Source organism: Dendrobates tinctorius, unplaced genomic scaffold, assembly GCF_039654945.1.
Source record: "Dendrobates tinctorius isolate UK_male_01 unplaced genomic scaffold, ASM3965494v1 ptg000062l, whole genome shotgun sequence".
NCBI lineage: Eukaryota > Metazoa > Chordata > Amphibia > Anura > Dendrobatidae > Dendrobates > Dendrobates tinctorius.
The window spans coordinates 22,190,308-22,206,747 of record NW_027361730.1 but is presented as its reverse complement, the minus strand read 5'-3'; the positions used below and the strand labels follow the sequence as shown (position 1 = coordinate 22,206,747).

General features: G+C 42.1%; 1 protein-coding gene across 1 annotated transcript in view; it reads left to right on the top strand.

Annotated features, from left to right (window-relative positions):
• The first annotated feature begins 340 nt into the window (after window positions 1-340).
• Window positions 341-16,440, top strand: part of LOC141092987 (uncharacterized) — a 76,528-nt gene continuing 60,428 nt past the window's right edge. Inside the window, exon 1 of the mRNA XM_073579369.1 lies at window positions 341-539. Coding sequence (XP_073435470.1) covers window positions 393-539 — 147 coding nt within the window. The 5' untranslated portion in view covers window positions 341-392. The remainder of the gene's footprint in view (window positions 540-16,440) is intronic.

Below are 16,440 nucleotides of genomic sequence, written 5' to 3'. Positions count from 1 at the left end.
ATCGTGGCCGTGTGTTCTCTCACTATTAGTGGTATACGCCTGCCAGGAAGACACAGTAAATGTATTCTCCTATAATATACTTCATTTTTAGCAAGTGACATCATTTGGAAAAATGCAGTATGCATAAGAATTAGTTTGGCGGTATTGTTCACTTGCTAAGAGTTAAAATAATAATATTGAATAATAAAACTGAATCATTTTCATTTAGACATAAAAAACATCTTTTAGCTCTGCTGGTATTTATGAACAGAAAGGGTTACTATGCAGAGTACTCCGCCTATTTGCAGTTTTTTTCCTTTGTAGCCTTTTTATTTTCTATCACTTCCTGCTCTCCTTCTTCCTTGTAGTATGACCGGAGTATACCTTACAACAAATTGCAGCAACCTGTAAAAATGGATTCTAATAAGGTCGAATGGACTTCAACTGAATTTAGCCTTCAAGGTTATGTGACCACCTTCCATAATGCGTTTCCCAACATCGTCAAGATCACAGAAGGGTTCCTGGGAAAACAGGAGATAGACAGTGTCAGCTCCAGCACGGTGAGAACAGCATTATATACAGGTGTTATAACCTGCTGGGTATAGCTACATGTAAAGCTGTCTGGATTTTCTGAACATTAGCTGAACTATGCACAGTTCTATGATCTTCCTTTTCATTGTTGGTAGATGTTCTCATTAATATAATTTTTAATATTTGGCTATAATGTTTTACATTTTTGTTTTCTGACTGCTTCTTCTGTAATGTTTTATGCTACATAAAGTTATATGTTAGCGTAAGCGTTCCTCTAGGTAGATTGGTAATTGATGCTATCCGCTACAGACTGGAGTGGTTCTGTAGTCAGTAGAAGTCTGGAAAACGCCATTATTATTATTATTAGTACGAGTAGTAGTAGTATTTTTAGCAGTTGTTCAGTGTTACTTTTAGTAATCCCCTTTAATTCCCGGTTGTAGGTGTTGCTCAGATTGCTTATTGTATACTTACATTTTTAAAAGAGGTGTAATTGTGGTCTTTTTTTTAAGAAAAAGGTTTTTCTTCTGCTTTTTTTTTCCCCAAGAGGGTCCCTATACACATTAGATACAGTATTCCAAAATACATTTGACGTACATTGGCAACTCTAACGGGAGCCTTCATCACAGTCTAGGTTATTAGATTAGGAAGCTATAAAACTCATAAATACCTTTTGTAGATATCCCCTTTTTCATATGTCTACAAACTCAACTATTTGTTTCACATTGCTACAATTAAATGTGCAACGAGAAAAAAAACCATTTTTCATGATTTTGATTTTTATCAATGAGACAACTGCTGGCTTCTTGTAAAAAACAAACAAGTTAACATAATTGTCAACACAATAATCTTTTGTCGCTGTAATATTGATATAATGATTTATAACTCATCTGCATTTTATTACCTGAGACGATAGGTCACACATCACACAGGTCATGAGATGAACAAATTTGCTAAGATGTATCTTTGAGAGGCAATACAAGGCAGGAGGAAGATTTTTGCCTTATGCATTGCCCAAAATATGGCATTTAACTTTTCAAAATTAATGCATACAGTGGGGGAAATAAGTATTTGATCCCTTGCTGATTTTGTAAGTTTGCCCACTGACAAAGACATGAACAATCTAAAGGTTGGCTAAATAAAATTCAGAAAATCACATTGTATAAATTATAAGTTAACATAGTCTATTAGAAAATAATGGAGCAAAAAACATCAATTCATAACATCAATATGCACAACCTCTGCTAAATAAACAATGAGGTAAGATGATAAATTGCCAAAATTAGATAGATTAAAAATATTCTTTATTGATTCAATATAAAAATGAGAAATAATGAAATGTGATAAAATCAAGCATCAAGAACAAAGAAAAAGGAGCACGAGAGCATGGGGATACTTAGTAGGTACCCGCAAAAAAACATACTGCACAAATAATGTTTTACAGCAAAAGCTCTTAAAAGACCAAAAAACAGGTATTTGAAGTGGGAATTAGTAATGCCCATTGACATATCAAAGTATAAAGTGCATAGCGCAAACAATAAATACTAATTATAGCAAGGCCAATAACCTTAGAGATCTACTTGTTCGCAGTCACTTTCAGGCACATCCACGTACACATGCTCTCGTGCTCCATTTTTCTTTGTTCCTGAAGCCTGATTTTATTACATTTCATTATTTCTCATTTTTATGTTGAATCAATAAAGATTATTTTTAATCTATCTAATTTTGGCAATTTATCATCTTACCTCATTGATTGTATAAATTATATAAATTCATTTGCATTTTGCAGTGAGAAATAAGTATTTGATCCCCTACCAACCATTAAGAGTTCTGGCTCCTACAGACCAGTTAGATGCTCGTAATCAACTCGTTACCTGCATTAAAGACAGCTGTCTAAGGCTGGTTTCACATTAGCGTTTGTGTGCGCAGCGTAGGCCTGCGTACTTCTGTCCTTAAAATCCGCATAGATCCACATGCATCATGTGTACCTATATATAACATTGTGTACGCAGGGACATGCATTGTATTATTATTATTATTTATTTATTTATATAGCGCCATTAATTCCATGGTGCTGTACATGAGAAGGGGGTTACATACAAAGTTATAGATATCGTTAACAGTAAACAAGTTTCCACAACAAATTTACAATGACAAACTGGTACAGAGGGGAGAGGACCCTGTCCTTGCGGACTTACATTCTACGGGATAGTGGGGAAAAGACAGCAGGTCGGGGGTGCAGCAGCTCTGGTGGTGATGAGGCAGCAGCTCAGGCGGTGGTGAGGCGGCAGAATGGTTATTGCAGTCTGTAAGCTTTCCTGAAAAGATGGGTTTTCAGGTTCCGTTTGAAGGATTCGAGGGTGGTGGATAATCGGACGTGTTGAGGCATGGCATTCCAGAGGATAGGGGATATTCGGTAGAAATCTTGGAGGCGGTTGTGTGAGGAACGAATAAGTGTGGAGGAGAGTAAGAGGTCTTGGGAGGATCGAAGAGTACGTGAGGGAAGATATTGGGAGATTAGTTCAGAGATATAGGGAGGGGAAAGGTTGTGGATGGCTTTGTAGGTCAGTGTTAGTAGTTTGAACTGGATTCGTTGGGGAATTGGGAGCCAATGGAGGGATTTGCAGAGGGGAGAGACAGGGGAGTAGCGAGGAGAGAGGTGGATAAGTTGGGCAGCAGAATTGAGGACAGACTGGAGTGGTGCAAGAGAGTTAGCAGGGAGGCCACAGAGGAGGGTGTTGCAGTAGTCATAGCAGGAGATGATGAGGGCATGTACAAGAGTTTTAGTAGATTGAGGACTGAGGAAGGGACGGATTCAGGACATATTTTTGAGTTGGAGGCGACAGGAGGTGGCAAGAGATTGGACATGCGGTTTGAAGGACAGGGCAGAGTCGAGAGTTACTCCAAGGCAGCGGATTTCAGGTGCGGGAGAGAGCATGATGCCATTTACCATAATAGATAGATCGGGTAGGGAAGATACGTGAGATGGATGAAAGATAACGAGTTAAGTTTTGTCTACGTTGAGTTTTAGGAAGCGAGAGGTGAAAAAGGAGGATATGGCTGATAGACACTCCGGGATTCTGGACAGCAGAGAGGTGACATCTGGGCCAGAGAGGTAGATCTGAGTGTCATCTGTATACAGGTGGTACTGGAAGCCATGGGACTTTATGAGTTGTCCTAGGCCAAGAGTATAGATGGAAAAAAGTAGGGGCCCCAGGACAGAGCCTTGGGGGACTCTAACAGAGAGGGGGCGGGATGTGGCATGTGGATGCGTCCCCGTGTGTCATAGTCACCTTTATAAAAGACTCCTGTCCACAGACTCAATTAATCAGGCAGACTCTACAACTTGTAATAAGAGAGTACAAGATGTAATTATTGACACCACTATACATAAGGGTGGAAACTATGTAATAATGGACCGTACTTTACTAGTAAGAGAGCAATGGATGACGCCATATATAATAATGAGGGACAGACAATATCTAATAACAGAGAGTGCTATGCATGATAGGGCAAGACACTATGTAATAAGGGATGGCACTGCACATAATAAAGGCGGACACTAATTATTGACAAGCTATACACATTAAGAGGGTACACTACATAACAGTGGACAATGCAGTACATAATAAGAGAGGACACTATATAATTAGGAACAGTATACATGATAAGAGAAGACATAATATAACTATAGATGGCATTAATATAATAAGAGAGATAATTTTAGAACCAAGACTTTTACTCCCATCATTTCACTGCAGACCATGCAGTTGTAAGGGTCGGCTAGGGCGGTAGTCATGGCTGAGATAAACAGCTCAGGCACGCCCTGGTCTTTCTTCACATAGACATGAAAGTTCTCTGTCAGCATACCTGTTGCTCAATTCTTCTCACCTTCAGGGCCTTCCCCAGGTGGCTGCTTTTTTTCAACTCTTTTGGCAAAAAAGAAGACACAGTTCAACTTTAAACAAGAAAATTTACTCTTTTGTATTCTCAGTCAGTTCTCTTCAGTTACAGCATTGACATGAGGTAACACACAATTTGCCTGGCCTCTTCGCTTTACCTAGTTTCTCACAGTCACCTTCCAGAACATTCCTGAGTCGTCCCATCCTGGTCAGCATCTCAGCATCCTTCTTGTCCAGCTTCACCATCTTTGGGAGTTCCCCTCTCTGTTTTACCCCAGACAAAAGGGCATCTGCCCACGTAGCAAGCTGCCTCATAATGAACAATCTGTGCTGCTGTACTGCTGCCAACTGTCTCACTACCATCTGCAGTGAAGTGCTCGGAATTGCAATATGTACTGCACTGCTGTCATCTGTTGCCCTCAAGACCTGAACGGCTGGGCTTGTGTCCTTAAACGTTACATGGCTACCTGCCCTGTCAGGGCTACTAAGCCCAACTGACTAAAATGCCAGATGCTCCCTGACTTAACCACAGTTAGCCCCTCCTACATTAACTATTTACATTCTGAGCATAACTATATCCCCATCTAGTGGGCCTACTAGGGAACTACGCTTGCCCTAAATATGATAATATCAATGCATACAGAGAATTATACAGTGGACATTAATCAACATTAAATATACATAACATAAATAAAAGGCACGTATATCATGGCCTTAGACATCCCTTACACAGTATACAGTACACAGTATACTTACTGGTAACGTCTCATTTGATACAGTTATTTTTATTAATTTATTTTCAACCTCGTCTGATCTTCATGTTGACATCATCCAGCTTCGACTTATCTCTGCAGAGTATGTCACACAGATAACTGCACCTCTTAAAATAACAATGGCAAATACATGTACTATATAAATGCCTCTTGATTAAAAAATATGTCTCACGTTGCGCCTCTCAATAGAAATATGCAATGCACCATCAAAGGGAATCTTGTTATCAGTTTTTCCTTTAAGAAATTCTACCACTACCTTATGTGCTCCTTAATCCGCATCCCTATAACCTCTTTATGTACCTACAGTAGTGCATTATGCCATTGAAACATGGTTTCTTGAAGGCCTAGAAATGCCAGATGCATGTTAGGTGGTGGCACCAGTGCAAAAAGGGAAAATCTGCTGAAAGGTCTCCTTTAATATTTAATTTGCTACTGTGCTTTCCACTAGTTAGTAACGAAGCGTGTAATCACCTTATTTTCCTTTGTACCACCTATTCTGTGCATGACATTGGCCTCTTTGGGCCTGAATCTGACTAAATGGTGCAGGCAACGCCACTTGCGTCATAAAGAGGGTGCTGGGCATGGAGCAACCCCTGACTACAGATCAGCTGCTAAATGAAGTTATATCTGTATCAAGGTACAAATATAATTGTACATGACAGACAGCAGTGTGGTAGAGAGTCCTCCATGACTCCCAGTACCACCCGGGACCTAGGCAGTATCCCAGATAGTTATCAGTTACTGATCGATGCTTGATATCTTTCACAGATTTTTCCTACACAGCCATGCTCCTATCTACCTTCTGAGCACAAAAATCCATTCAATTGAATGGAGCTGTACTGAATTTCCTGCACAGTTACTGAGACTCTCAACAACCATAATTACCAAAGCGATATGCTATAATGTGATCCGACGAAAATTCCCCTTTAATGCCAAAACACAACAACTTTATGATATTCGACTTCATGATTGTTTTGTGGTGGTCTGCAGAGAACCTGCATTGGCACTGCAGTCATATGCTGATGATCCAAGCTTGCAAGAAGGTGTAAGAAAACTGAAATTTATGGCATATGTGGTCATAAAGGGAAATAAACCTTCTGATTTTCTGAACTGGTGAAAATCTCAGGACCATAAGAATGAGCTAATTGTATTCTTTGAGAACCCCTCGTCTCTATCTACAGAAGGTCACTAATTGGAATTTTGCCTCATCTTTCATCGTTTTTAAGAAATCTCAATATGGAAGAGGCCAGGAGCCATTTGGTGAGCTGCATTTCTTGCTACATGTTCACAGACTTACCAGTGGAAAAGCCAAACTTCACATGCCACAAATGCAAGCTTGTGTCCCTGTTGGAGGAAAAGTTGCAAAATCTCGAAGAGAGGGTAGCTACGTTGAAGATCATTAAGGAAGGTGAAGAGTTCTTAGAGCAGAATTATCTCTTCATGTTACAGAAAGAGAAGAAATTCGAAGTGCACCTGAAGAAACAGAGGAATGGAGACATGTGACCCAGAGAAGCAGGAGGATCAGGAGGCAGTCAGCACCCATACTTCTCAGGAACCAGTACCAGGCTCTCATGCAGGAAAACGATGAAGAAATACATCAGGATAAGACTTTGCTTACAAACAGCAACCTTGTACGCCCTGAGTCCTCCTGGATGGAGAAAGAAAAATGTTGTGAAGAAGAAACGGAGAGTGGTGGTCATGGGGGACTCCCTGAGAGGAACAGAGGCCGCTATCTGCAGACCGGATATAACTTCAAGAGAAATGTGCTGTCTTCCAGGTGCAAAAATTAAAGATGTGTCTGACAGGATATCAGGACTCTTCAGACCTACAGATGACTACCCATTCCTGCTACTACATGTGGGGACAAATGACACCGCAAGAAATGACCTGGAAACCATCTGCAGAGACTTTGAAGACTTAGGCAAGAAAGTGAAGGAACTGGGAGCGCAGGTGGTCTTCTCTTCCATCCTCCCAGTGGATGGCCATGGAACAAGGAGGTGGAATAAGATTCTGCAGGTGAACAACTGGCTGCGTCGATGGTGCCGTCAGCAACGATTTGGATTTATGGATCACGGAGTGAATTACCTTTACGATGGACTACTTGCTAGAGATGGGGTGCACCTTACGAAGACTGGAAAACATGTATTTGGAAGTCACCTTGCTACACTTGTAAGGAGAGCTTTAAACTAGAACAACATGGGAAGGGAAGCAAGAGACCAGAAAAAGCCATACACCTCACAAATGCTATTGAGAACTCTGCTATTAGAAGTGGAAAGGAAGAACAAAGACAAAAGAATCTAATTAATAAAAATATTGGAGAAAGAGAAACCAATCACAAACTAAAATGTTTCTATACTAATGCACAAAGCATGGGCAACAAACAAGGAGAATTGGAACTACTAACACAGGAAAAGAAATATGATGTCATTGGAATCACTGAAACTTGGTGGGACGATACACATGATTGGAATACAAGACTAGAAGGATACAATTTATTTGCAAGAAACAGACTTGATAAACGAGGAGGAGGTGTCGCATTGTATGTTAGAAACGCGTATATCTGCACAGAGATTGAAGCTTCAGAGACTGGGAGTTCTGTGGAAACTGTTTGGGTAAGAATACAAGGACAGAACAATGGAAAGGACACCATTGTAGGCATTTACTACAGGCCGCCTGTGCAAGCTGAAGATATGGATGAACTCTTTATGCATCAAATGGCCAAGTTCTCCAAAAAATATGACATAGTTGTCAAGGGAGATTTCAACTATCCAGACATTTGTTGGGAATCTCTCTCAGGCAAAACTAACAGGTCAAGGAAATTCTTATCCTCTCTTGCTGACAACTTTATCTTCCAAAAGGTAGGGGAGAAAACAACTGGAACTGCTACCTTGGATCTAATCCTTATAAACAAGGAGGAAATGGTTGAGGAGGTAAAAGTGGCTGGGACCCTAGGAGGTAGCGACCATGCTATTTTAGAATTTTGGATAACTAGAGGAGGAAGACCTGTGAAGACTCAGACGTCAAGGTTAGATTTCAGAAAGGCAGATTTTAAGGGATTCAGAAAGAGAATTGGAGGGATCCAATGGCTGGATATCCTTAAAGACAAAAATGTCCAGGAAGGATGGGAAACCTTGAAAAATGAAATTCTCAAAGCACAATTGTTAACAATTCCAAAAAGAGGGAAGAATAGGAAGCATTTAAGGAAGCCAGGATGGATGAGCACAGAACTTAAGCACATGCTAAAAAGGAAGAAAAAAATGTTTATAAAATGGAAAGAGGGAGGCATATCTAAAGAAGAATATAATGATGTCTGCAGAACCTGCAGGGCACAAATCAGATTACCTAAAGCTGACAATGAATTGAGGCTTGCAAGAGATGTCAAAAGCAATAATAAAGGATTTTGGGGATATGTCAAAAGTAAAAGAAAAGTCAAAGATGCTATAGGATTTTTACAGGATGAAAATGATGAAATGGTAAGACAGGATGTTGAGAAGGCCGAACTTTTAAATTCCTATTTTGCATCTGTTTTCTCTCAGAAAGGAAATGTAACATCAACTGTTCTTCACTGTCCTATTAAGGGAATAGAAGAATCCAGGATATCTATAAACAGAAAGATAGTGAGGAAACACTTAGCTAACCTAAATGAATTCAAGTCTCCAGGTCCAGATGAATTACACCCCAGAGTGCTGAAGGAGATAGCAGAAGAAATTTTTGAACCCCTCTCCATAATCTTTGAAAATTCTTGGAGAACAGAAGTCCCAGAAGACTGGAGAAGAGCAAATGTTGTTCATATCTTCAAAAAGGGGAAGAAGGTGGACCCAGGCAACTATAGGCCGGTGAGTCTGACTTCTATACCAGGAAAGATCTTTGAACAAATTATTAAACAACATGTATGTCAGTACCTGGATAAGAATGAAGTGATTAAACAGAGTCAGCATGGGTTTGTAACTAATAAGTCATGTCAGACTAACTTAATTTCCTTCTATGATGGAATCACTGATTGGGTGGATCAAGGAAATGCTGTAGATATAGTATATCTTGACTTCAGCAAAGCATTTGACAAAGTATCTCATACAGTCCTTATTGAAAAAATGACTAAGTATGGAATGGACAAGGCAACTGTTAGGTGGATTCATACAGTCATATGTTAAAGTTTGGGCACCCCTATCAATGTTAACCTTTTTTCTTTATAACAATTTTGGTTTTTGCAACAGCTATTTCAGTTTCATATATCTAATAACTGATTGACTCAGTTATATTTCGGGCTTCAAATGAGGTTTATTGTACTAACAGAAAATGTGCAATCTGCATTTTAACAAAATTTGACCGGTGCAAAAGTATGGGCACCTCAACATAAAAGTGACATTAATATTTCGTAGATCCTCCTTTTGCAAAATTAACAGCCTCTAGTCGCTTCCTGTAGCTATTAATGAGTTCCTGGATCCTGGATGAAGGTAATTGTGACCATTCCTGTTTACAAAACAATTCCAGTTCAGTTAAGTTTGATGGTCGCCGAGCATGGACAGCCCGCTTCAAATCATCCCACAGATGTTCAATGATATTCAGGTCTGGGGACTGGGATGGCCATTCCAGAACATTGTAATTGTTCCTCTGCATGAATGCCTGAGTAGATTTGGAGTGGTGTTTTGGATCATTGTCTTGCTGAAATATCCATCCCCTGCGTAACTTCAACTTCGTCACTGATTCTTGCACATTATTGTCAAGAATCTGCTGATACTGAGTTGAATCCATGCGACCCTCAACTTTAACAAGATTCCCGATGCCGGCATTGGCCACACAGCCCCAAAGCATGATGGAACCTCCACCAAATTTTACTGTGGGTAGCAAGTGTTTTTCTTGGAATGCTGTGTTTTTTAGCCTCCATGCATAACGCCTTTTTGTATGACCAAACAACTCAATCTTTGTTTCATCAGTCCACAGGACCTTCTTCCAAAATGTAACTGGCTTGTCCAAATGTGCTTTTGCATACCTCAGGCGACTCTGTTTCTGGCGTGCTTGCAGAAACGGCTTCTTTCGCATCACTCTCCCATACAGCTTCTCCTTGTGCAAAGTGCGCTGTATTGTTGACCGATGCACAGTGACACCATCTGCAGCAAGATGATGCTGCAGGTCTTTGGAGGTGGTCTGTGGATTGTCCTTGACTGTTCTCACCATTCTTCTTCTCTGCCTTTCTGATATTTTTCTTGGCCTGCCACTTCTGGGCTTAACAAGAACTGTACCTGTGTTCTTCCATTTCCTTACTATGTTCCTCTCAGTGGAAACTGACAGGTTAAATCTCTGAGACAACTTTTTGTATCCTTCCCCTGAAAAGCTATGTTGAATAATCTTTGTTTTCAGATCATTTGAGAGTTGTTTTGAGGAGCCCATGATGCCACTCTTCATAGGAGAATCAAATAGGAGAACTACTTGCAAGTGGCCACCTTAAATACCTTTTCTCATGATTTGATACACCTGGCTATGAAGTTCAAAGCTCAATGAGGTTACAAAACCAATTTAGTGCTTCAGGAAGTCAGTAAAAAGTAGTTAGGAGTGTTCAAATCAAGAAAATGATAAGGGTGCCCATACTTTTGCACCAGTCAAATTTTGTTTAAATGCAGATTGCACATTTTCTGTTAGTACAATAAACCTCATTTGAATCCAGAAATATAACTGAGTCCATCAGTTATTAGATATATGAAACTGAAATAGCTGTTGCAAAAACCAAAATTGTTATAAAGAAAAAAGGTTAACATTAATAGGGGTGCCCAAACTTTTACATATGACTGTAACTGGCTTAGTGATCGGACCCAAAGAGTGGTCGTTAATGGCTGCACATCCAGTTGGAAGAATGTCTCAAGTGGGGTACCACAGGGCTCTGTCCTGGGCCCTGTATTGTTCAACATCTTTATCAACGATTTAGATGAAGGAATTGAGGGTAAACTGATTAAATTTGCTGATGACACAAAGCTAGGAGGGATAGCTAATACTAGAGAAGAGAGAGAGAGGATTCAAAAAGATATAAATAAACTGGAGAAGTGGGCAGCAACTAACAGAATGGTTTTTAACAGGGAAAAATGCAAAGTACTACATCTGGGCAGTAAAAATGAAAAAAGCATATACAGAATGGGAGGAATAGGCCTAAGCAACAGCACATGTGAAAAAGATTTGGGTATACTAATAGATCACAGACTGAATATGAGTCAACAGTGTGATGCAGCAGCAAAAAAGGCAAGTGCAATTCTAGGATGTATTAAAAGAAGCATACAGTCTAGATCACGTGAAGTCATTATTTCCCTCTACTCCTCTTTGGTCAGACCTCATCTGGAATATTGCTTCCAGTTTTGGGCACCACATTTTAAAAAAGACATCAACAAACTGGAGCAAGTTCAGAAAAGAGCAACCAGAATGATGACCTGTCTGCAAACCCTGTCTTATGAGGAAAGGTTGCAGGATTTGGGATTGTTTAGTTTGCAAAAGCGAAGACTGAGAGGAGACTTAATAGCTGTCTACAATTATCTAAAGGGCTGTCACATTGTAGAAGGATCTTTATTCTCATTTGCACAAGGAAAGACTAGAAGCAATGGGATGAAACTGAATGGGAGGAGATACAGATTAGATATTAGAAAAAACTTTTTAACAGTTAGAGCGATCAATGAGTGGAACAAGCTGCCACGAGAAGTGGTGAGTTCTCCTTCAATGGAAGTCTTCAAACAGAGGTTGGACAGACATCTGACAGGGATGATTTAGCGAATCCTGCTTTGAGCAGGGGGTTGGACCAGATGGCCCAGGAGGTCCCTTCCAACTCTACGATTCTATGATTCTATGACTAATGATTGATCTGTAAAGATCACATTAACCTCAAATAATATGTCCTGTCAAACTGAGTAAAACAATATGAAACAAGGGCTAAATCTGAACTGATGAATCTACTGTTGTCCCCCTTATGTGATCAAGCGCTTTCATATACAATTATGTCTACCAATCTAAGAATGCAAGATGACCATAGGTCGTAGCCCAGCCCTAAAGATGATTGACGTAAATCCTATTTATACAGTCACGTAATACTCTAAATCCCCTCTGGACCAGAAACAAGAAATTCTGACAATGCAACTCATGCAATGGATTATGTAGTGTAATTTTTAAAGGGGTTTTCCATAATCACAAAATATGTTCCTCAAAAAACAAAGACAGATGGTACACACCCTCCTCAGGTCCAATGATGGCTCTCCTGTCATTGATTACAGGTTGTGGTGGTGAAGGCATAACTTCAGTGTACATCACCACTACAGCTAATCAGTGACTTGTTTTGCCTACACATTGGAAGAACCACTGAGTATATTGATTGGCTGCAGCATCTATGTACATGGTGCTTGTGATATCACTTCTGCAGCCAGTAAACAAAGACCGGATAACTGTCAAGGAGCTGGCATTGGACCTGGGAAGGGTGACTACTATATGTTGCTTTAGAAGGATGCATGTGCCTGAGCACATATTTCCAGGACGTCCTATCCTGACAGCACCATGGGGTTGACCTTTCATCCTTATAGGGACAGGAAATACACGAGAGGTTAAAAGGTCCCCTCCCACACCGCACTACAGTGTTTTTCCTGTCCCTGTAAAGACAGGCATGAGAGCGCCGCAGCCGTGGCATGCAGCAACTTACCGGGGCCAGGAGGTTCGGGGTCCCAACTGCCAACTCCTCCGGTCGGACGGTGCGCGCGGCACCCCCCTAAAGGGGGTTTCCCGCCTGCGGTCCCGTGGAGCGTCGCTCCAGGACGTTGTATTGCTTCCCCCCAGCGCGGCTCCCGCGAGACAGTGCCAGAGCCGGCGGCCGCGTCACTTCCGGGCGCCTGGGAATGACGACTTCCGGTCACAAGGTCCTGCGGCGTCAGGATGAAGCGGAGGCATAGAGAAGCGTTCCAGCACAAGATAAGGTAGGATAAGAGAGCGGGGGAAAGCGGGGGCAGCGGTACAGACCTGTGGTCCTCTCAGCGGTGCCATCATGGACGGAGAACACGGGAGCAGGAACGATCAGCCAGAGCCAGCGTCCGTGAGTAGGGGGCATGGCGGGCTGTTATTCCAAAGACAGGAGCTGTTAGTAAAAACGGACTCCTGTTCTTTGTTAGGACAAGACGACGCCGACCCCGACGGCAGCAACGTCTAGGGCATCAGGCAAACCCAAATGCCCATCTGTGCCAGCAAGCTGCCGAGCGCATGGAAGAAGCCCTTATGTGAGGACTGCACCCTGCGGATCATCAGAGGCGAGCAGGCCTCGTTCCTCACGGAGATGCGCCCAGTGGTCAGAGAAGAGGTCCAGGCCTCCGTCTCTGCATGGCTACCCACGCAGTCTGCCGACCGGTCCCAATCCAAAAGACCAAGATGGGAGTCCGACCAGTCTTCAGAGGAGGAGATGCGGGGTACGGACTCGGAGGAAGAGGGCGAGATCACCTCTGAACCCCCGGAGACAGGGAAAAAGTACCTCTTCACATCGGAGAACACGGACGAGCTCCTCAGTGCAGTGAGGAATACGATGCAGATCGAGGAAACCCCGAAGGAGCAATCCATCCAGGACGCGATGTTCGTGGGGTTAAGAGCCAGGGTTTGTCAGGTCTTCCTGTCAGCTCACAGCTGTATACTTAGCCTTTACTGGTTATTAAATTGGGGGACCCTGAAAAAAAATGATGTGGGGTCCCCCCTTTAATTAATAATTAATAACCAGCAAAGGCTAATTAAACAGCTGTGGATATTGGCCCCTTCCCACACTAAAAACATCAGCTCTCAGCAGCCCCAGAAATGGCACATTCCATAAGATGAGAAAAATCTGGTACTTAGCCTCCCTCTTCCAACTTGACCTGTGGCGGTGGCAAGTGCGGTGATAGTTGGGGGGTTGATGTCAGCTTTATATTGGCAGCTGACTCCAAGCCCAAAGTTTAGCAATGAAGAGGCATCTATAAAACATCCCCATTACTAATCCCATAGTTATATAGTAAATAAAAAAACCTGAAAAAAGTCATTATCTCTATATAAAAATGAATATGTGTGTGTGTGTGTGTATCACCAACCAATCACGAAGCATCTTTCATTTCACCAGAGCTGTTCAAAAGAAGCTGAGCTGTGATTGGTTGCTATGACCAACAGTTTTCCCACTTGACAACACCTCAGCAGACACTGACATGGTGGGAGAAATATAGCATCCCCAGGAACATAAGCTCCCAGCCAGAAAGGAGCAGAGAGCACATGACAGAAATGAATCCCCCCTCCCTGCCCATATCCCCATCACACATCCTCCATCCCATTGGCACATCTTCCCTCTTAAAGGGATCATTGGTGTGGAAGTCAGAGCAAATCCATCCAGGGCTTTGGTTTTGACCCCAGGCCTCTCTTAAAGGGATCCTCGGTATGGAAGTTAGGACAGTTCCACTCAGCTCTGTGGTTCTGACCCCAGGGTCTCTTACAGGGATCATTGGTATGGAATTTAGGGCAAATCCACTCTGCACTTTGGTACTGACCCCAGGCCCTTCCTAAAGGGATCTCCGGCATGGAAGTCAGGTCAAATCCATCCAGCGCTTTAATTCTGACCCCAGGCCTCTCTTAAAGGGATCCCCGGTATGGAAGTCAGGGCAATTGCCTTCAAATGCTCTGGTACTGACCCCAGGCTCTCTTAAAGGGATCTCCTGTATGGAAGTTAGGGCAAATCCCTCGGTGCTCTGATTCTGACCCCAGGGTTCTATTAAAGGGATCATTGGTATGCAAGTCAGGGCAAATCGACTCAGCGCTCTGGTTCTGATCCTAGGCTCTCTTAAAGGGATCCTCGGTATGGAAGTTAGGGCAAATCCACTCAGCGCTCTGGTTCTGACCCCAGGCCTCTCTTAAAGGGATCTCCAGTATGGAAGTTAGGGTAAATCCCTCAGTGCTCTGATTCTCACCCCAAGCTTCTATTAAAGGGATCTTTGGTATAGAAGTCAGGGCAAATCCACTCAGTGCTCTGGTTCTGACGCCAGGCCTCTCTTAAAGGGATCCCCGGTATGGAAATTACGACCGTTCCACTCAGCATTCTGGTTCTGACCCCAGGCTGATGGGACAATGTGGGATATTATAAGGAATGTGGCTATGCGGAGTGGGCAGGGCTCGACACTGAGCTTTATATATATAAATATAATTATTATAATTTGTTATAACTAACTGTAGTTAGTTACTATGCCCAGGCAGTACCGGGCTCTTCAGCTAGTTTGAAATAATGACAAAGACTCCATTATCGAATGAAAAATAAAAAAACACTTTCACTCACTTTTACGCCCAATCCATTGAAGCTCATGTCATCTGTAAAAAAATAACAAAACAACATAATCCTCACCTGTCCGCGATGCGAAAATATGCCTCCGATGCCCATGTCCTCTACAAAAGAATTAAAAAAAATAAACAACCATATTATTCACCTCTCTGACAGGAAGATAATAATCCATTTGCCCATAGGCGACTCTAGCTTAGCATGCTGATCATTGGCATGATGCGAGCGTTCAACATGTCAGGAAGCAGAGACACTGGTGAGAAGAGTTCATATCCAATGAACTCTGTTCACCTCAATGACATCAGCATGAATGCCGTGAGAAAGTTCATACCCTGTACCATACAGCTATGCTGGAAGTAAAGGCCCTTAGGAACGGTCCTTTGATATATCTAGATTGTCTCCCGAGCCTTGCTTGGATCTGTTATTGGTGTTCTACTGGCGCTGCTTACGTTCTTCTACTGGCGCTGCTTAAATTGATTCTGTCAGCAGGATTGTGCTGAGTAACTTACAGACAGTGTCAAGTTGGTGCCATTATACTTATTAAAATGATACCTTGGTTGATGGAACCAGTCTTGTGGTTGTTCCTGCTGAATGCGATTTTTTTTTCCAATACATATAATATTCAGTATGTAAAATAGGAAGCAGGTCACTGAGGAGTCAGTGACCTGTCATAAGCCATACAGATGCATATGTAAGCAGAGCACTACAAAAAGACCCCCCACAGGCCCTCCCTGGAGCATGAGAATCTCATTAACTGAAAACTAAAAATAAACATTGAACAACAACCACCAGCTGGATTTCATCAACCAAGGTATCATTTTAATCAGTATAAGGGCGCCAACCTGACACTGTCTGTAGGTAACTCAGCACAATCCTGCTGACAGGTTACCTTTAAGGCCTTCTAATGGTGCTGCCTATAATCTTCTACTGGCGCTGCTTCTGGTTCTTCTACTGGCCCTGGTCACAGTTC